The following is a 17,286-nucleotide window of genomic DNA, read 5'->3' as shown; positions in this document are numbered from 1 at the left end:
TTCCCGTTGGACAATAGACTTAACCAAAGCATCCTGGACAACAACAAAATGACCGTGTGCAGAGCGCAGAAAAGGATCTGAAAGCATTGACTCCCTACGCTTCCCCTTCACCATCAGTCACTTACCGTCTTTTATCTGTCTTACTGCATATCAAAGAACTCCTAAGCAACAGACTGTAGGTTAAAACCCCTTGGGAGAGACAAATAAGCGCTGACCACAGAAGCAGCCCTCGAACTGAAGACAGCGTCTCCCCAAGAGCCACCACAATGAAGCCAGGTCTGACCATTCTGGTCTGTTTTCTCGTCGTCACGCCAGTGTGCACATGGATAGCCTGGAAGCTGTGGATACCACTGGTGCAGGATCAATTGCGGATGATGGAGGAAGGAGAAGCACGTGCAGTTGCTGGAGAAGAACCGACTGTGAATGGAGATGCCGCCGAATAAGGGAGGTGTAGGAAGACCTTGCATGGCCTGGGAAGCCTGCAGAAGTACATCACAACATAGAGCATGCTGAAGAGTATGACAGCTCAAACTGCCAGTCACAGGACGCTGCATTGTGATGGCTGGCTCAATGCCTAGGTACCTGACCTGAGGTACCCAAGGTATCAAACGGGATGATATGGTTGTCGAGGACGATGGTCTGAATTGCCGTCAGTTATCAACAGACGTGCAAATATCGACATTGAGAGCTTGAGAAATCACTCTCCCTTCAACTACATCAGTCCACTGCACATTTCAGTCATATACCGGTAGACCTGTCTCGTCTTCCTTTTCACTCACCCTCACACCTGCCGTGAACCCCTCCATCCTGTGGCCGAATCGAAAGGCTTAACAATCAACATGTCGTTTGTGACTCAGACTCAGATTCAGACAGTGACAGCTATTCCCACTGATTTGACCCCATCGACGACCCTTAGCGATGTGACTATCACCATTACAACTTACCTGTACACGACCCTTTCAGCCACACACGGTCAGACAGTCACTATCTATTCTCCTCCCTCGCCTCCATCTCTTGCCTCTTCCTCCTCGGCAACCACGGAATACACCCCAATCATAGCCACGACGACCGAAACCTCAACAGCCACGGTGACCGAGCTTGATGTGTACCTGCAAGATCCTCGAGGAAGTCTATACTCCACCTGGATCATCTCCTTACCCGGCTCCAACCAGCCCGCCGTATCCTCAGGACCTCCAAGCCCGTGGGTTTATGTGGTCGAACCGCAACGTGGTGGCTGGGACAGCTGGTCCAAGGGTGCAAAGGCTGGGTTGATCGTTGGTGTGGTTTCGGCAGCACTGCTGCTCCTCGCGATACTCCTTTGCTGCTGCAAGAGACGTAGCATATGGTTGGTGCATGGCTGGCCGCCGCCACCTCCAGTTGCGCCAGCACCCAATCCGGGCCCTTCCATCGTACAACCAACTTGGGTCAACGGTCCGCACGTGCCTTATAACCATGGACAGCCTAATCCAGGATATGGCTATGCACAAGGCCTAAGAGGCGGTGGTGGAGGGGAGGTTGCGTCTGAGAGGTGCTTCAGCGGGAGTCTTAGGGACTGGTTTCGCAAGAAGCAGGCAAGGACTGGTACATGACTTGCACATCAGGCCTCGCAAGCATTAGGTACATCCCAAGAAGGACGGAATGATCACACTGGGCTGGCTTTGAGTTGACAGTTGACATCTTCCAGGAAAAGGAGAGGGCTTGGAGTATCAGAATGCCAGGGCTAGCTTCAGTGCCGCACACCAGCGCTATGAGAGAGCACTCGTTCACCAGGTTTCAAGACGCCAGCAGCGAGCATGAAGCGATCCGCACGCAGATTCACCCGTACTTCAGGATGCTCATTAGGCAGAGAGAGGAGGGGATGGGGTGGGGAGGGAGACTCGAAGCGTGAACTCATGTATCAATTAGATAGGCTCTTGCGAAGGGAGAATGATACATCTGGGTCTGAAAGAGCTACAAGCCGACCTCCGTCCCTTCTTGCCTGTTGTGAGCAAGAAGAACTACATATAGTAGTAGTCGCGGTTGTATCTTGCACGACGTGAGGCTGTCTTGCTCAAGGGCGGTCAAAGCGCACCCTGAACGGTGTGACCAATGACGTGACAGCAGCAGTGCGGGCGAGTTGCAAGGCATTGCAGTGGCCTTCTACTCCTCCGCGAATACGCATACTAGTACCAACCATTCGCGGCAAAACGACGACCAAGAAACAGTTCTAGAGTCGAATCTAGCCCCTTGACTACCTGATAACTGCGTTCGCGAACGGGCGACGGGCCTAAACGCAGAGATGTGGCAGGACGATGAAGACAACAACCCATATGGGTCGTTCGACAACCACGACTCCTCCACTGTGCCAACGAATCCAGCTCTAAGTGCTTCTTGTATACACGCGCAATGGCTCAGTCTGTCTGACATCGATCGCTGACTTCCGGATCCAGACTCCAACTCGTCCTCCCCTCCATCATCACACTCCTCTCCGGACGAGCCGCCGCAGTTCTTGTCCCGGCCGGACAACCTGAGCGATGAAGACGAAGACTACAATGCAAACCCGGAATCGGCACCGACACCCCCAAAGGGCGGGTACGACAGTCGAGTGCAGCAGATCCTGTTTGAAAACCCGGACCTGGAAATCGTCATAACCGACGCAGGCAAGAGCTCGGATGGCGGGTATATTGTGTACAAGATTCGGACTGGTGTAGGCAAGCATATCCTCGGGCAAGACTTCCTACTCACATCAACCAGGATATCGAGGTGACCAGACGGTACTCTGAGTTCAGCTCCCTCCGCGCCGCCCTGGTCAATCTTCACCCGACTCTGGTCATCCCACCTATACCGGAGAAGCATACCATGGCCGACTACGCCGCCAAACCAACCAAAGCAAAGGAAGATGTTGGCATAATCGACCTGCGGAAACGCATGTTAGGTGTGTTCTTGAATCGTTGCCGGAGAATGAAGGATGTGGTCGAGGACGGTGTATGGTGGCGGTTCCTGGATCCTAATTCCAGTTGGGTATGAAGTGTCTTTTCCGACTTGTGCGTCCCCTCTAACATCACGGCAGAACGAAGTCTTGCATGCCTATCCGATCTCGTCCATACCGAAGAACAACCTGAAAGCACCCCCTCTGGACCCTGCGAACCCTACTCCTGCCCACAATTGGTTACCAGTGCCCTCTGTCTCCGCCAAACTCAAGTCTGCTGGTCCGACCTCAAGCTCCGGAACCCCAATATCTCCTCCCGAGCAGACATACCCTTCAGCAGCCTCCCACACGACTCCTGGTCCGCAAGTGTTTGGGCGCTTCCCTCCCACTACGGATAAACTGAGTGAGACAGACCTGGATCCTTACTTTATCAACTTCGAGGCCTCTACCCGTGAGCTCGAACTGCTGCTTCAAGGAAGTATCGAGAAAGTCAATCGCCGTACACTAGAGCATCTGACCAAGCTTTCTGCGGACCTTGCAGAGTTGGGGGCGCGCTACAATGGCTTTTCTCTGTCCGAGCAATCGCCAACTGTGGCGGCTGCGATCGAGAGGGTTGGACAGGCTGTGGACAGCACATACATTTCGACAGAGGAGCTTGCCTTGGGCCTTGGGGCGACTTTTGCCGAGCCTATGCGGGAGAGTGCACAATTCGCCGGGGTTGTGCGCAATGTCTTGAGGTACAGAGTCTTGAAGCGGGTGCAGCAAGACATGACGAGAGACGACCTGGATAAAAAGCGCAATCTGCTTGAAGCTCTGGAGCGCAGTGAAGCGGAAGCGAAACGAATTGATGCGTATCTTTCGGGCAGCACCACACTCTCAAGTCCACCTCGTCGCTCCACTTCCAATGCTTCTGCACGAACTGCCTCTGAGCGGCACGCCGGACCTGGCAGGGAAGGACACGACGAAACTGAGTCTGTCGATTCCGACTTTCCCCCTACCCACGGTGAAACGCCGTCTTCACCTCCATCGGCAGCCCAGGGCGAACCGAATCCCCCAACGGGTCCGACTTCGCCAACCTCCCACAGGAAGTCTCCTAGTGGCAATTTCGTGACAAACAAGATATTCGGCAGTTTCAGGCATGCAGTCAACGGGTTTGTTGACGTTGATCCGGAAAGAACGCGACGAGATCAGATTGGAAAAACGAGGGAGAGCCTGACTCAGCTGGAACAGGCACTCGAAGTGTCTGAGAAAGACGTCAAAGATGCGACCCAAGGTGTCATGCGAGATCTGAAAAGATTCCAAAAGGAGAAGGAAGACGACTTTCAGAGATACATGGTAAGCTGCTTCCGGAACAGACGGAACAGTAAGAAGCAATTGCTAATCAACGACAGATCGCCTATGCCAGATGCCATATCGAATGGGCGCGGAAAAATCTGGAGACTTGGTCGGAAGCAAGGGAAGAAGTTGACAAGATAGTTGCCAGGTAGTCTTGGTACCAGTCAGTATCCGACTTCTGGTGTCAAGGGAAACGGAATGGCTGGTACGGGATAGCACTTCGGCATAGTATGGCTCTGGAATTTTCCATGGGGCACTGGCAGCGTTGTGTCGCATTGACTGCACCGGAACTTTACTGGTGGTGACTGCTGAGTCCTCCAAGGGATCTGGAGGCGTGATCACAATAGCATACCTACCTACCTAATTAACTGGTATCCTATCCGAATTGATAGAGCCCTGAGCTGCTACTGTCTAATAATGTATTCGAAACGGCAAATAGCAAGTACGTAGTACTGTGTTAATGATTGTGTAAAGTGTTCAAGCTGGGGGAAAGGGATCCTTTTAGGAGTGACGCAGTGGGCACTTGGGGGCCTTAGGACTGCATCATTACAGCCCGGCCGACGATATTGTATGGCCAAATGCACCCATTATTATAGGCACCTTCAGGGACTTGTAGGGACTTGCAGGGACTTCCAGGCACCTACGGATCGCCCGAGCTAATAATAAAAACGCAGTCTAACAAACGAAACGCCCATGTACCTGATCGATTCCTCACTTGCGAGAGGACAATTCATCTCTGCCCTACTAGTATTGCACTTCTGCAGTGTGGTAGATATTCACAAACTTAGGCTCAGCTCGCTACTCTCTGTTTGCTTCTTTTTCCTCCTCAAATCTCTTTCCCTTTTGCAGGTCACTACGCCCCATAGGCACTACTACGTACTACCTACTGTGTGAGGTGACTAGGTGGTGGACAGCCTGGCCGCGATTGCCTTCGCACCCACGCTCATTGACTGCGCTCCAGCAAAGAAGGCCCACCTCGCATCCCGCCTCAAATTCAGTCCCTCGTCTTCTCGAAGACATCCATCCTCAGGTCTCCGTCATCTTCTCAATCCATGGTTCTGGCATAGGTCCCAGGCCTCATCCTTAACCTGTCTTCCGAGCAATCCCGTTCGGGACATGCCCGCATCCCAAAAACAACAATTCGCACCACCGAAGGATGATTTAGGCAGGCATCTGAGATCCGCATCTCCAGCTGTCAAGAGGCCGGCGTCAGTGATGGGAGCCCAAGATAGAGAGACATACCCAAGCGACGTCGAGATGGGTGACGGGCCGGCTTCCGGGTTCACGCCCGTCAATCCAGACGCAGCCCCCAATCCGGACACAAAAGCAAAGCAGCAAGACACAGGCCTTAGGCACCGTGAGAAGGCAGCCTCCGGTAGCCTGACGCAAGCCAGCGATCCTCGGGCTGTCCAGCAGCAGGCTGCCTCTGACAACAGTGGCAGTTCGACCTCAGAATCCCTCATCCCTAGTCCCTCCAACCTATCCACCGCTGCCACCTCGCTGAACGCCGACGTCCCTCCCACCGCCACTTCTCTGCCATCCATCGATGAGCAAATCGCCAAGGTTACACAGTTGGCACAACAAGAACTCCAGGACGGACAGAAAGGTTACGTGATTTCGGCAAAATGGCTCCGAAGAGTGCAGGCGCGAGGCTCGCATGTCGGTGAAGCGGCGAAGATTGAAAAGTCAGCAACGGAAGGTGAGGTCGGGCCAATTGACAATTCGGACGTGGCCATGGTGATGGAAGAGTCGACCAGACTGTTGGACGAGGCTGGAGAGCCGTATGTGCCGCTTCGTCCCGGTTTGACCTTGGGCGAAGACTACGAAATTTTTCCTCAAGAAGCCTGGGATCTGATCGTTTCCTGGTACGGTATCGCGAAAGACTCCCCGATCATAACGAGATACGCCCACAACTGGAGTGAACCCGGTGCTATCCCAAATGTCACCTGGGAGCTGAATCCGCCCGTCTTTTCCTTTCTCAAAGTCCCCAGTGAACACAGCCCCCAGACGCAACGCGAGAGAGAATTGCCACCTCAGCGTTTATTGGCGAGTAAGAAGAAGAATTTCACAGAATGGCTGAAGGAAGGCAAGAGATTGCTGAACATCGACGTCAACACCAAAGTCCGAGTTTGGAGGGTGTTGGGCGGTCTGAAGAGCTCTACGGCCTCAGGCGTTCTTACCCCTGCGGTGTCGCGCAGTGCATCCCCGGCTCCTGGTGCAGAGATTATCGCGAGTGCCGGAGATCGAATGCTGCTTGATGTCAACACGTTTGTTCATTTACAGATCGGCGAGCAGCGAGAGTTATTGAACGTTCCAGATCATACGGCGAATCCCAAATACAACGGCAAGTCGACCCTCGGCACAGTCGGGCTGGGTAGGGACGATGTGATCGTTCTCGAGGAGCAAAAGTCGGGCAAAGATGAGTGGCCAAGTGAGAATCCCAAACTCAGTCTGGCAAAGGGTCTAAAGACCGCACCGAAGAACCTCGCTTCAAGTGGTAGATCAAGTCCAGCTCCTGGCATGATGACGCGAGGTCGACAGAAGAGAGACACCAGACCACGCGGCATCACTGGTTTGAGTAATCTGGGAAACACTTGTTACATGAACTCGGCCTTGCAGTGCTTGCGAAGTGTCGAAGAATTGACCCAATATTTCCTGCACGACCAATGGAAGCAAGACCTTAATGTGGACAACGCTCTAGGTCATCATGGAGAGGTTGCTAAGGCCTATGCCAACTTGCTCCATCAGATCTACGACGAAAACACTTCTTCCACCAATCCTTCTCGGTTCAAGGCAATAATTGGCAAGTATGGGCCGAGTTTCTCCGGATATCAACAGCAAGACTCCCAAGAGTTTTTGCTCTTTCTGCTCGACGGGCTACAGGAAGACCTCAATCGCATCCACAAGAAGCCCTACATTGAGAAGCCTGACTCGACCGACGATATGGTTCAAGACCTTGCCGCTTTGAAAGCCTTTGCCGACAAGAACTGGGACATCTACAAGGCGAGGAATGATTCCGTCGTCACCGACCTGTTTGCCGGCATGTACAAATCGACGTTGACCTGTCCCGTGTGTCACAAGGTCAGCATCATCTTCGACCCGTTCAACAATCTCACGCTGCAGCTCCCAATCGAAAACAACTGGCAGAAGGAGATCCTGTACTTTCCACTTCACAAGCGTCCCATCCGGATTGATGTTGACATCGACAAGCACTCCAGCATCAAAGGATTGAAGGAATTCGTCGCGTCCAGGACACATGCTGATGTGGATCGATTGCTGGCTGCGGAGGCGTACAAGAACAAGATTTACAAGATCTTCGACAACAACATCATCATCTCGGAGGCTAACATCCAACCTGCAGATATAATATGTGTGTATGAGTTGGAGTCGATCCCGACAAATTACAATCCTAACAAGGCTCGAAAGTTCTCACTCTACACGATTGGGCGAGATGCTGAAGATGAATTGGTGGCCGCCGACAGTCCCGAAGCAGATCGACTTCTCGTCCCAATGTACAACCGGCTCGTCAAAGCTCCAGCATCCCGAGTAGGGTCGAAACCTTTCTTTGCCATGCCTACATATCTCGTCCTGACTAGGGAGGATCGTGCGACATACGACGGCATACTAAAGAAGATCCTCGGAAACGTCGCTGGGATGACCACGAGAAAGATTTTTGACGAGGGTGACAACGCATCCGAGGACGGGCAGCCCACGCCTGAAGGCTCTGATACTGTGGTGATGGCAGACGACACGTCAGGTTCCGAATCTAACGTGCCCACTGCAGTCTCGGTACAGGGCGAGGACGGCATTATAGACGTTTCGATGCGCGATGCCAGCCAGGCGCCTGAGACAATGTCCCAATCATCCGATGCCGGCTTGCAGCACATCCTTCAATCAGCCTCTTCGATCCCTCGCCAACTCCGGAGCCTTTTCACGATCCATGTCGCGACGACCGGCGAGGGTATTCCTACTGGATGGAATCAGATATCAGAATCTCAAGACTATGAGCCCATTATCAATCGGATCCCCAAAGCCGTATCTCATCGCACAAAGAAAGGGTCTGCGGCTTCGGAAGTTGCCAATGGAGACAGCGGTTCTGTGACCAGTGAAGATGAGCTGGCTGACATTGAGCATGACGATGCCACTATTGGCAGCAATGACTCAGGTTCAGATTCAAACTCCAGCCCCCCACTACCTTCAGGGCCGGATTCCGACACCGAATTTCCGGAAGTGCAAGAAATCCTCAAACCCCGGCAAGCCATGTCGAAAAAGGCACAGAGACACAAAAATCGCGGTAAGCGATATGGCAAGCGCAACCAACGCCGTACTCCTCCGCCCCTGCCTCCTCCGCAGCCGTTGCCCAAGGTCGAGAATGGCGAGCTCATTCGACCGGGTGAGGCCATCGTTCTTGACTGGACACAGGACGCATGGGATGGCTTGTTTGGAGCGTCAGAGCAGGACCCTCTGGGACTGCGGGGTGCACCAACGTGGAAGGGTGTCGAGCTGTTTCACGACGAAGAGGTGCTGGCCAAGCGGGCTCAACGCAGCAGCCGAAAGAAGAACGGCATCACGCTGGAGGACTGCCTGAACGAGTTTGGGAAGTCCGAGACTCTGTCTGAAACCAATGCGTGGTACTGCCCTCGTTGCAAAGAACACCGACGAGCGGACAAGATGTTTGAATTGTGGAAGGCCCCCGACATCCTCGTGATGCATCTCAAGCGCTTCAGCAGCAACCGCAACTTTAGGGACAAGCTTGAGGTAAAGGTTGACTATCCTGTTGAAGGTCTGGATCTGTCTGGAATGGTTAGGGATCAGCAAGACGGCAAGAGCTTGATTTATGATCTGGTTGCCGTTGACAATCACTACGGAGGCCTAGGAGGGGGTCATTACACCGCCTACGCGAAGAATTTCTTCAACAACAGTTGGTATGAGTACAATGGTGAGTGCCTCAATTCGTTCTCTTTTTTTCTGACCGCATGTCTAACCCTGGGTTAGACTCCCACGTCTCCGCCAAGACAGATCCACGCTCGGTGGTGACTAGCGCGGCGTACCTTTTGTTCTATCGCCGGCGGTCAGAGCACGCTCTAGGGGGGCCCCGACTGCAAGAGCTGTTGGAGTCGGGCAGCCACGGAGAAGCCGACTCTGACGCAGCAGCAGGGTCGCGGGAATCTTCACCGGTGGCGGGGGAAGGTCGGCGACTCGGCGACTCCTCCCACAATGGGTTGTCGAGCGCTTACACAGCCGGTCGAGGTCACCGCGTGGGAGCGGATGGCTCAGCGGCGGAAGAGGAAAGTCAGGATCGAGATCTACTAGCCGTCGGCGACAGCCCACCGACTCTGCTCGGGCCTCCAGCCGATGAGGACTTGCCTTCGTACCAGGACGCTCTAGATGATGAAGCGGTGGCCATGGAGGACAATGTGCCCATGTGGCATCAGGCAGAGAGCTGGGGGTTTGATGGTCTTCCGGTCGGTCCACGGGTGCCAGCCCCATCCGAGGATGGCGGCATGTTTGGTGACAAGGGAAGTTCCAACGACAGCACCAGGGTGGAGGGCAATGCTGGGAGTCCAGCGCACAGCCTTCTGGACCTTGACGATGCTGACGCCCTCAACGATCCCATATACAGTGAAGCCAACACGCTCGAAGACTATGGCGGGCGCATTCTGAGAGAGAGCGCGCCTCCGCCCGAAATCCCGGACATTGTGGACGACGATGAAGATGATCCACCAGTGATGGAGCTTCAAGCGGATCCGGCCAATGATGGCGAGCTGGTCTTCAATCCGGCAAGCAAGTAACGGTGTGGACAGCTCAAGCAGGAATGGACAATTCAGGCGGCGTTGTGGCGTTTGGGTGCACAGGACATTGACACTTGTTGAGGTTGTTTCCGACATGCAATGGACAACCCGAGCTCCAGATTTGGGAAGGCCAACCAAAACGATATGACGGGATATGGGTAGAGTGCATGCTACTATGACTATTGGCGGGGAAGGGCAGCCCAAGCATTATGTGGCATTGTTGTGCAGAGAATAGAGTCAATCCAGACTTGATGGTGCGAGGGCGGAAAGGGGGGCCTGGCTGAGGCGCCTGTCGAGACATGACTTGATATCCAGAGTTTGTTCCACGGTAGAGTGAAAGAACGGACAGACAGACAGGCAGAAGTAAATATGTCTCAAGCAGTAGACTTGTTCTAAGGGGCAGAGGCGATTTGTTGTTTGAGTCCAGGTAGAGGAGACTGCGTGATGCACCCCTACCTCACCACATTAGGTACCTACCAGGTATCTACTAGACAGAGATACCTTGTGGTAAAAGAGATGTACCTTACGGAGTAGTAGATTGAGGTTCTGAGGAGAACATAATAGAGAGTATTGGAGGGCTGGGTTCGTTAGAGATGTTTCGTCAAATGACAGAAGGCTTGGCATCATGTTGTCTCTGTCGCGCTGCGCGAAGAGTTGAAGTGCAATGAATGGAACGCCGCAATTCGACTCCTGGTACTCATCCTCATCTACACCGCCTGCGACCCTACGCCTTTCTCTATTTTGCCCCCGGCCGGAGATGAAGATTGTGACGCCTTGACTTACAACTTACCTGTTCATCTCGGTCAGGGTGGTGAGACTCGCACGCCCGCGCAAGAATGGCGACCGGGTTGACATCGCGAGACGAGCCCAAGACGGCCGAATACGCTGGAGGTACGACGAAACATGCGAACCCTTTGAGCCAGGTCTCAGGCCAATAGCACGTTTGGGGTGGTTTACTGGCGATTTAAAGGGAAACAATGCTAACATTGCATGGACTTTACAGATGAGGTATCTGCATTGGTGCTCGACCCAGGTTTCTCAAGCGTGCGGGCAGGATTCGCCGGCGAAGACACACCAAAATCGATTATCCCCTCCTTCTACGCGTCGACAAGCTCGGGACGATATTTCGGCGACCATGTGATCGACGTATCGCGCGAGGATGTGGAGATCAAGAACCCCATCAACCGAGACGGCATCGTGGAAGACTGGGACGCGGCGGAAGCGCTCTGGAAACACTCGTTCGCCCACAAGCTGACGGGGGTGCGGCCCAACAAAGCCCTGACGGACTGGCTCAATGACCCAAAGTCGGTGCCGGACCTACAGAAAGCGATGGCGGACGCGGAAGACACGGAGCGGTGTCTGGAAGAACACCCTCTCTTCATGACGGAACCGGCATGGAACACGACGAAGAACCGCGAAAAGTGCGCCGAGATCGCACTGGAATCGTGGGCGGCGCCGGCTTTCTACCTGGGACGGACGGGCGTGATGGCCGCATTCGCAGCGGGCCGACCGACGGCGCTGGTGATCGACTTCGGGGCGACGCAGGTGTCGGTGACGCCGGTGCACGACGGGATGGTGTTGAAGAAGGGCGTGATGCGGTCCAACATTGGCGGCAACTACATGTCGTCGCAGATCCGCAACATGCTGGCGACCAACGAGCCGCAGCCGATCAAGATCACGCCGCATTACCTGGTCCAGTCGAAACAGCCGGTGGACGCGGGTCAACCGGCGAATTTTGTGGCGCGGAAATTCCCCGAGGGGTTCAAGGTACCCCAGCCGTCGTTCCGACGGTACCAGGAAGAGAAGGTGGTGTTGGAATTCAAGGAGATTGCCCTGCAGGCCTGGACGAACCCGAACACGCCGTTCCGCGGGCCGGGCGAAGCGGTGACGCGCGAACAACCGTATGCTCATCCATTCGAGTTCCCCGACGGCTACAACCAGCCCTTCTCGATCGAGGGGTTCCGGCTCGTCGAGTCCATGTTCGACGGCCAATGCTACTATCCTCCGCCGGCCGGCAGCGAGGAGGAGGGCGCCTTGTATCCGGCTCCCGAACCGCAGGGCACCATTCCGGGATTGGTCAAGGCCAGTCTGGGTCAGGTCGACGTCGACATTCGGCCGCTGTTGCTGGGCAATGTGGTCATCACGGGCGCTGCGTCGTTGATTCGCGGTCTCCCGGATCGCATTCAGCAAGAATTGACCAAGATGTATCCCAGTGCCCGGGTGAGGATCCAGGCGTCCGGGATGTCGGTGGAGCGGAAATTCGGCAGCTGGATCGGAGGCAGCATCGTCGCCAGTCTGGGCACGTTTCATCAGATGTGGATTTCGAAGAAGGAGTACGAGGAGCACGGCGCCAGTATTGTCGAGAAGCGATGCAAGTGAGGAAAGGCAACAGATACCATGCAGTGGTGAGGGCCAGGGGCCAAGTCGATGAAGGGGTGGTGTTGTCAACTGCGAACCCTGCCAGACAGGCAGACAAGGAAGGGGAGGGTCAAAAAGGATCGGGATTCGAGTACGAACGCGACCTACATGGGAGGACAATTCGGAAGGTTAGGGGGCTCGGCTACTCTGGCTCTGGCGTTGATACTCTACAAACAAACTACAATACTACTACTTTTATGTTATAGCCTCCAAGCAGGCCGACATGGTCTGGACTGTAGTCTGAGGCAGCATCGGCACAGGTTGATCTACTATGTACAGAGGTGGATGAAGGCATGGCATGGCATGATCTAGTATACCACAGGAGTTGGTGTCGTGAATGGCTGATAAGCCTACTGAGGTATACCTAGCATTGAAGTTCAAGGGTATAGGTGCTTGGGGTGGTCTTATCAAGCTTTTCGTAGTTGTGTTGTTTGATCGAGGTACTGTACCTAGGGGTTAGGGTTATTAGATACAGTACCTGCTCTTTACATCTATCTTGGGGTTAGGGGCCAGCACCTGCCGAGTCGTAAGGAGGTCCTAAGACCGTTGGTAGGATGCCTATCAGCCTGCTAGGTGCCTAATAAGTAAGGTAGATAGCCAGCAGAGCACCTCAGTACCTACCTTATAGTAATTGACTTGTTCTATTCTTTGCCCGGACCCGAGCATCTGATTCAGCACCGCAGTACACTGCAACTGCAGCTAGTAATAGATGCAAAATGAACCCCGCGCTGAGGATTTTTATTCTTAGCAAATTGTCATCTCTCCCGACCAGTCCTTTCTTCACTCTGTACCATGAATCGAGCAGAGACGAATCGACACTCTGCAGTGTTGTCGCTCTTCGCCGTCCCTCTCTGTAACAGACTTTTCTTCGGCCTTGCCTCCGTCGCCACTCAGACTGAAAATTCGCAACGGACCAGACCTGACAGAAGAAAATTTCCCGCAGACACACGGGCACTGCAAACCATGCCATGACTGGATCCGGATGACGTTTATGACAAGCTGCATTGCATGATGAGATGGATGAGGGAAACAATTCAATCACTGCAAGAGATGCATGCATTGACCGACTAGGCGGAGAAGGAGCAGCAGCAGCAGCAACTATACACCCACAAATCCTTTGTGATCACAACCTGCCCTTGCTGCCTACCAGGTCGATCGATACCTCACACCTCGAACACCTTGGAGACTGAGTGACTGACTCGTTGCCGCCGACGTCTGGCCCCAGTAGCAGCGGCAGCAGCAGCAGAAGTGGCAGCAGAAGTGGCAGGCTAAAGAGTGGAAGTTCCCGAGAATTTCGCACGATCCCCAACGATCCCTAACACTAGCAGCTTAGTTTCTTCGTTGTTTTCTTCGGTTCTGGCAATTCTCTCTTACTTCCTTCAATCCATTTTTGCAGGGTCGGCAACGGTCGGCGACAGTCGACAGGGTCTGTCCAGGTCTTCGTCCCCGGTGGTTCGTTGGTCTGTTCGGCTGTCAACCTGTCAACCTGTCAGTCTATCGGTCTCGTCCTCGCTCTATTATTCACCTTTCTCTTCGCTCTCTCTTCTCAGCCTCCTGCCGGTTTCCGTTCCCTCGGGTCCGCCACAGGGAGCACGATCACGGGGCGCCACTCGAGTCGACTGAAGTCTAGTCCCCATATTGACGCTGGTCACCAATACGTACATCTATCTCTACAGTGCATCAGCCCACTGTGACTACCATTGCGACTACTATTGCGACTACCAAGAACTCCGACTTACCACTACTTCCGCCTACATTTATCACCATCAACACATCCCCTCCTCCTCATTCTCATCCTCAAATTTTCCACCATTTCTTGTATACCCATCAATGGTGTCTCATCATTCTCGCTACTAGCCGCCCGGCCTCCAACCACCCGGCCGTCTCTCTGTTTCTGTTTCTTTTCGGAACACTATATCCCCCCTGTTCCCCTCCTTCGTCCCCTCCATCATTTTTCAATGCTCTTCGCCACCCACCACCACGACCCCTACTCTTTTCATTTCCAACTATGTCTGGCTCCATAACACCCGTACCCATGAATGGCGCCATTCAAACCATCGACTCCCCTCTAGTTCCCGACTCCGACTCGACACTCTCCTCGGACGATGGAGACAAATACGACACCCGCTCCTTGACTGACAGTATCACCGACTACCCCGTCTACTGGGGTCGAAGATATCATCGATACAAAGAAGGAGCCTACCTCTTCCCCAACGACGAGAACGAGAATAACCGTCTTGACAATCAGCATGAGATCCTCAACCAACTGCATGGCCGGCTGTTTTTTGCGCCCCTCAACGCCGACAACGTCCGCGTTGTCCTCGACTTAGGCACCGGCACCGGCATCTGGCCCATTCAACTGGCCGACTCGGAACTGCTGCCGAATGCGACCATCACGGGCACCGATCTGTCCGCTGTCCAGCCTCTCGACGTGCCCGAAAATGTCCATTTCGAGATCCAGGACTGTTCCGAGGAGGATTGGGTTCGTCCCTACGGCACCGTGGATTATTGCCATGTGCGCTTCATGGCCGGCTCTCTCACTTCGTATCAGGATCTCATTCGGAACGCCCGCAAGTACCTCCGCCCCGGCACCGGCTGGCTCGAATGTCAAGAACTCCATCCACAACCGGTGTCCGACGACAACACCATCCCCGAAGACTGGGGTTTGAAGATCTGGGACGAGCATCTGGAGTATGCCTCGACTCAATCTCTCTACCCAGCTCGACCGGTGCGGGTCGCCGCCGACATCAAGACTTGGATGGAAGCAGCCGGCTACGTCGACATCCACGAACACATCTCCAAGATCCCGCTAGGACCATGGCCGAAAGATAAGCGCTTGAAGCGAATTGGCGACTGGTGGTTGAACAACTGGCTGGCCGGTCTCCAAGGTTTCACCTACAAATTGTTCAGTAACGAAGGTTTGAGGTGGAGTCGCCCGGAAATCGAGGTCATGTTGGCCGATGTCAGAAAGGCCGCTGCTATGAAGGAGGTTCATTCCTACCAAAGGCATTATGTGGTGTATGGTCGACGACCAACTCAACAGGAGGAAGAGGACATGTTGTTTCGCCGTGGTCACGGTTGAACTTGTTGACTCCGCTACATTTCTAGATGTGTTCACCCTACAACAAGCCCAGGAAGGAAAATGAGTCCCAGGGAATGATCCCATCCAATGCTAGGTTGACTAGCCCTGGAGGCCCGATTTGCGCTTGGGCCTGATTCCAGCTCAGCCGAACAGAGCCGAACAGAGCAGAGCAGATCCAAGACAAAGCCCTCCAATGTCGACCATCCACGCCATCTATCACCATTTGACCGATGCACCTCTTATTGGCTACCTCCAGCCTAACCACACTCATGGGGTCGCAAGAACTGCATGGCCAGGACTTGACCTCGACAGAACTTGAATGGTACTGATTACCCGCCATTCGTTATTTCGGGAAACTCCGGCCGTCCACACACTGACACGACACCTTCGTCTGTACTGTCAAGTGCAGATATCTCTGTCGGTCCAGTCATGGCCATGGCCATGGCTTTTTTTCCCTGCCTCCAACCAAAATGAGATCCCGGTCGAGACTCGAGCATGCATGCATCACGACCGTATCGTCGGGTCGGCAATTCGGCCATCCACCACACTAGAGCATCTTGTACTCGACTCGAGCTGTACCCCGTGGTCGTGCTTCCGGTGTAATGTCACGAACAGGCCCACGTCGCCCAGGAGGCCGGCCTGGGAAAAAGACTTGAATTCTAGGCGCTTGTGCTTAGCAATCCTGGACCAGTAGTTAAGATCTTGTTATAACCGGGCACCCACCCGAATCATAACAATTGCGGACCTGAGGAAACGGAAACCGGCAGAAGGCTAGGAGGCAAGTTCTTGACTCTACCACAACCCTGTTACACCGACCGAACTTGAAGTTTCGCTATGCCAAGTCTCAAGCTCCAGAGTTGTGATAGGAACGATTTCGAGACTGCTTCTTGCATGTCCTTCAGCCGGATTCGGGCCGCGAAGCTGCACGTTGAATAGCCAATTGTCGCTCCCAAGAAGCTCTTCGGGCCCCTTCAAGTCCTTGATATCGCAAGTCCATAGTGTCGCAAATCCAGAAAACGCACGTCTCGGACAATCGACACTTTTTAAAGACAGGATCCATGATTGCTTTTTGAAGACTCGGAGCAATGCCGCAACGAGACAGACAGTCGAACCAAGACTCGTCTTCTTCGTCATAGGTATCGATCTGGAGTCCTCGCACGTAGCCCATGGCAAAATCGCTGAACGTGACAGACGGTCCGGGACCGCCTTCCCCTCCGCCAGAGTTGTCGTCGTCTATCTCTCGCAAAACAGGTCCCACAGGCCGGTTGGTCCACTGCTGCCAAATCTTCTTCGCGGTATCGTCATCGAATCCGAGGTATTGGAGTGTTGCAAGCGATATCAGGCTGTCAGGAACGGTAAAGAACAGAGCCGCATCTGACTCTGTGGCACTGGACTGAAGTGGGAGCGGCGAGAGCGGGATATGGGAGTTATCCACGTCACTATCCCGGTTGAAGCGACGCTTGTGGATTCTTCGCATCCCGTCGACCGGCGGAGTAAGCAGACCAGACCGTAGAAGGTCTTGTTCATCGTCAGGAGAGAAGATGGCAGTGGCAGTGGCAGTGGCAGTGGCAGTGGCAGTGTTCGCTGTACTAGTAGACGGCGTGTCCATTGTTTTCGGTACTAGTCCGACTTCTCTCTTGTGATAGTATCTTGGGTGGTAGGTTGACAGGATTCTAAAGGATTTTGTTCGAAGGCGAGGGCAGGCAGTTTAAATATATTCAACGGAAGCAAGATCCTTTACCTGCCAAGTT

The 17,286-nt window shown here is 53.9% G+C and overlaps 6 protein-coding genes across 6 annotated transcripts; 5 read left to right on the top strand and 1 right to left on the bottom strand.

Moving 5' to 3' along the window:
* Positions 1-839: 839 nt before the first annotated feature.
* Positions 840-1,589, top strand: A1O1_00344 (uncharacterized protein; the record flags this gene model as incomplete). Its single annotated transcript, XM_007721263.1, has 1 exon — positions 840-1,589. The coding sequence occupies one exon, from the start codon at positions 840-842 to the stop codon at positions 1,587-1,589; it is 750 nt and encodes a 249-aa protein (XP_007719453.1).
* Positions 1,590-2,278: 689 nt separating this feature from the next.
* Positions 2,279-4,395, top strand: A1O1_00343 (sorting nexin-41; the record flags this gene model as incomplete). The annotated part of the gene is made up of 5 exons (XM_007721262.1): positions 2,279-2,372; positions 2,430-2,686; positions 2,734-3,000; positions 3,050-4,243; positions 4,300-4,395. The coding sequence occupies 5 exons, from the start codon at positions 2,279-2,281 to the stop codon at positions 4,393-4,395; spliced, it is 1,908 nt and encodes a 635-aa protein (XP_007719452.1).
* A 1,063-nt stretch (positions 4,396-5,458) lies between these two features.
* A1O1_00342 (ubiquitin thiolesterase) lies at positions 5,459-10,035 on the top strand (the record flags this gene model as incomplete). The annotated part of the gene is made up of 2 exons (XM_007721261.1): positions 5,459-9,182; positions 9,239-10,035. 2 exons carry the CDS (start codon positions 5,459-5,461, stop codon positions 10,033-10,035), a joined length of 4,521 nt encoding a protein of 1,506 aa, XP_007719451.1.
* An 836-nt stretch (positions 10,036-10,871) lies between these two features.
* On the top strand, positions 10,872-12,414 carry A1O1_00341 (actin-like protein 4; the record flags this gene model as incomplete). The annotated part of the gene is made up of 2 exons (XM_007721260.1): positions 10,872-10,926; positions 11,039-12,414. The coding sequence occupies 2 exons, from the start codon at positions 10,872-10,874 to the stop codon at positions 12,412-12,414; spliced, it is 1,431 nt and encodes a 476-aa protein (XP_007719450.1).
* Positions 12,415-14,461: 2,047 nt separating this feature from the next.
* Positions 14,462-15,535, top strand: A1O1_00340 (uncharacterized protein; the record flags this gene model as incomplete). Its single annotated transcript, XM_007721259.1, has 1 exon — positions 14,462-15,535. One exon carries the CDS (start codon positions 14,462-14,464, stop codon positions 15,533-15,535), a length of 1,074 nt encoding a protein of 357 aa, XP_007719449.1.
* An 898-nt stretch (positions 15,536-16,433) lies between these two features.
* A1O1_00339 (uncharacterized protein) lies at positions 16,434-17,144 on the bottom strand (the record flags this gene model as incomplete). Its single annotated transcript, XM_007721258.1, has 1 exon — positions 16,434-17,144. One exon carries the CDS (start codon positions 17,142-17,144, stop codon positions 16,434-16,436), a length of 711 nt encoding a protein of 236 aa, XP_007719448.1.
* Between the last annotated feature and the right edge of the window lie 142 nt (positions 17,145-17,286).

Source organism: Capronia coronata, assembly GCF_000585585.1.
Source record: "Capronia coronata CBS 617.96 chromosome Unknown acBCG-supercont1.1, whole genome shotgun sequence".
NCBI classification, from domain to species: Eukaryota; Fungi; Ascomycota; class Eurotiomycetes; order Chaetothyriales; family Herpotrichiellaceae; genus Capronia; species Capronia coronata.
The sequence above is the reverse complement of the archived record's forward strand: the minus strand, read 5'-3'. Positions and strand labels throughout refer to the sequence as shown.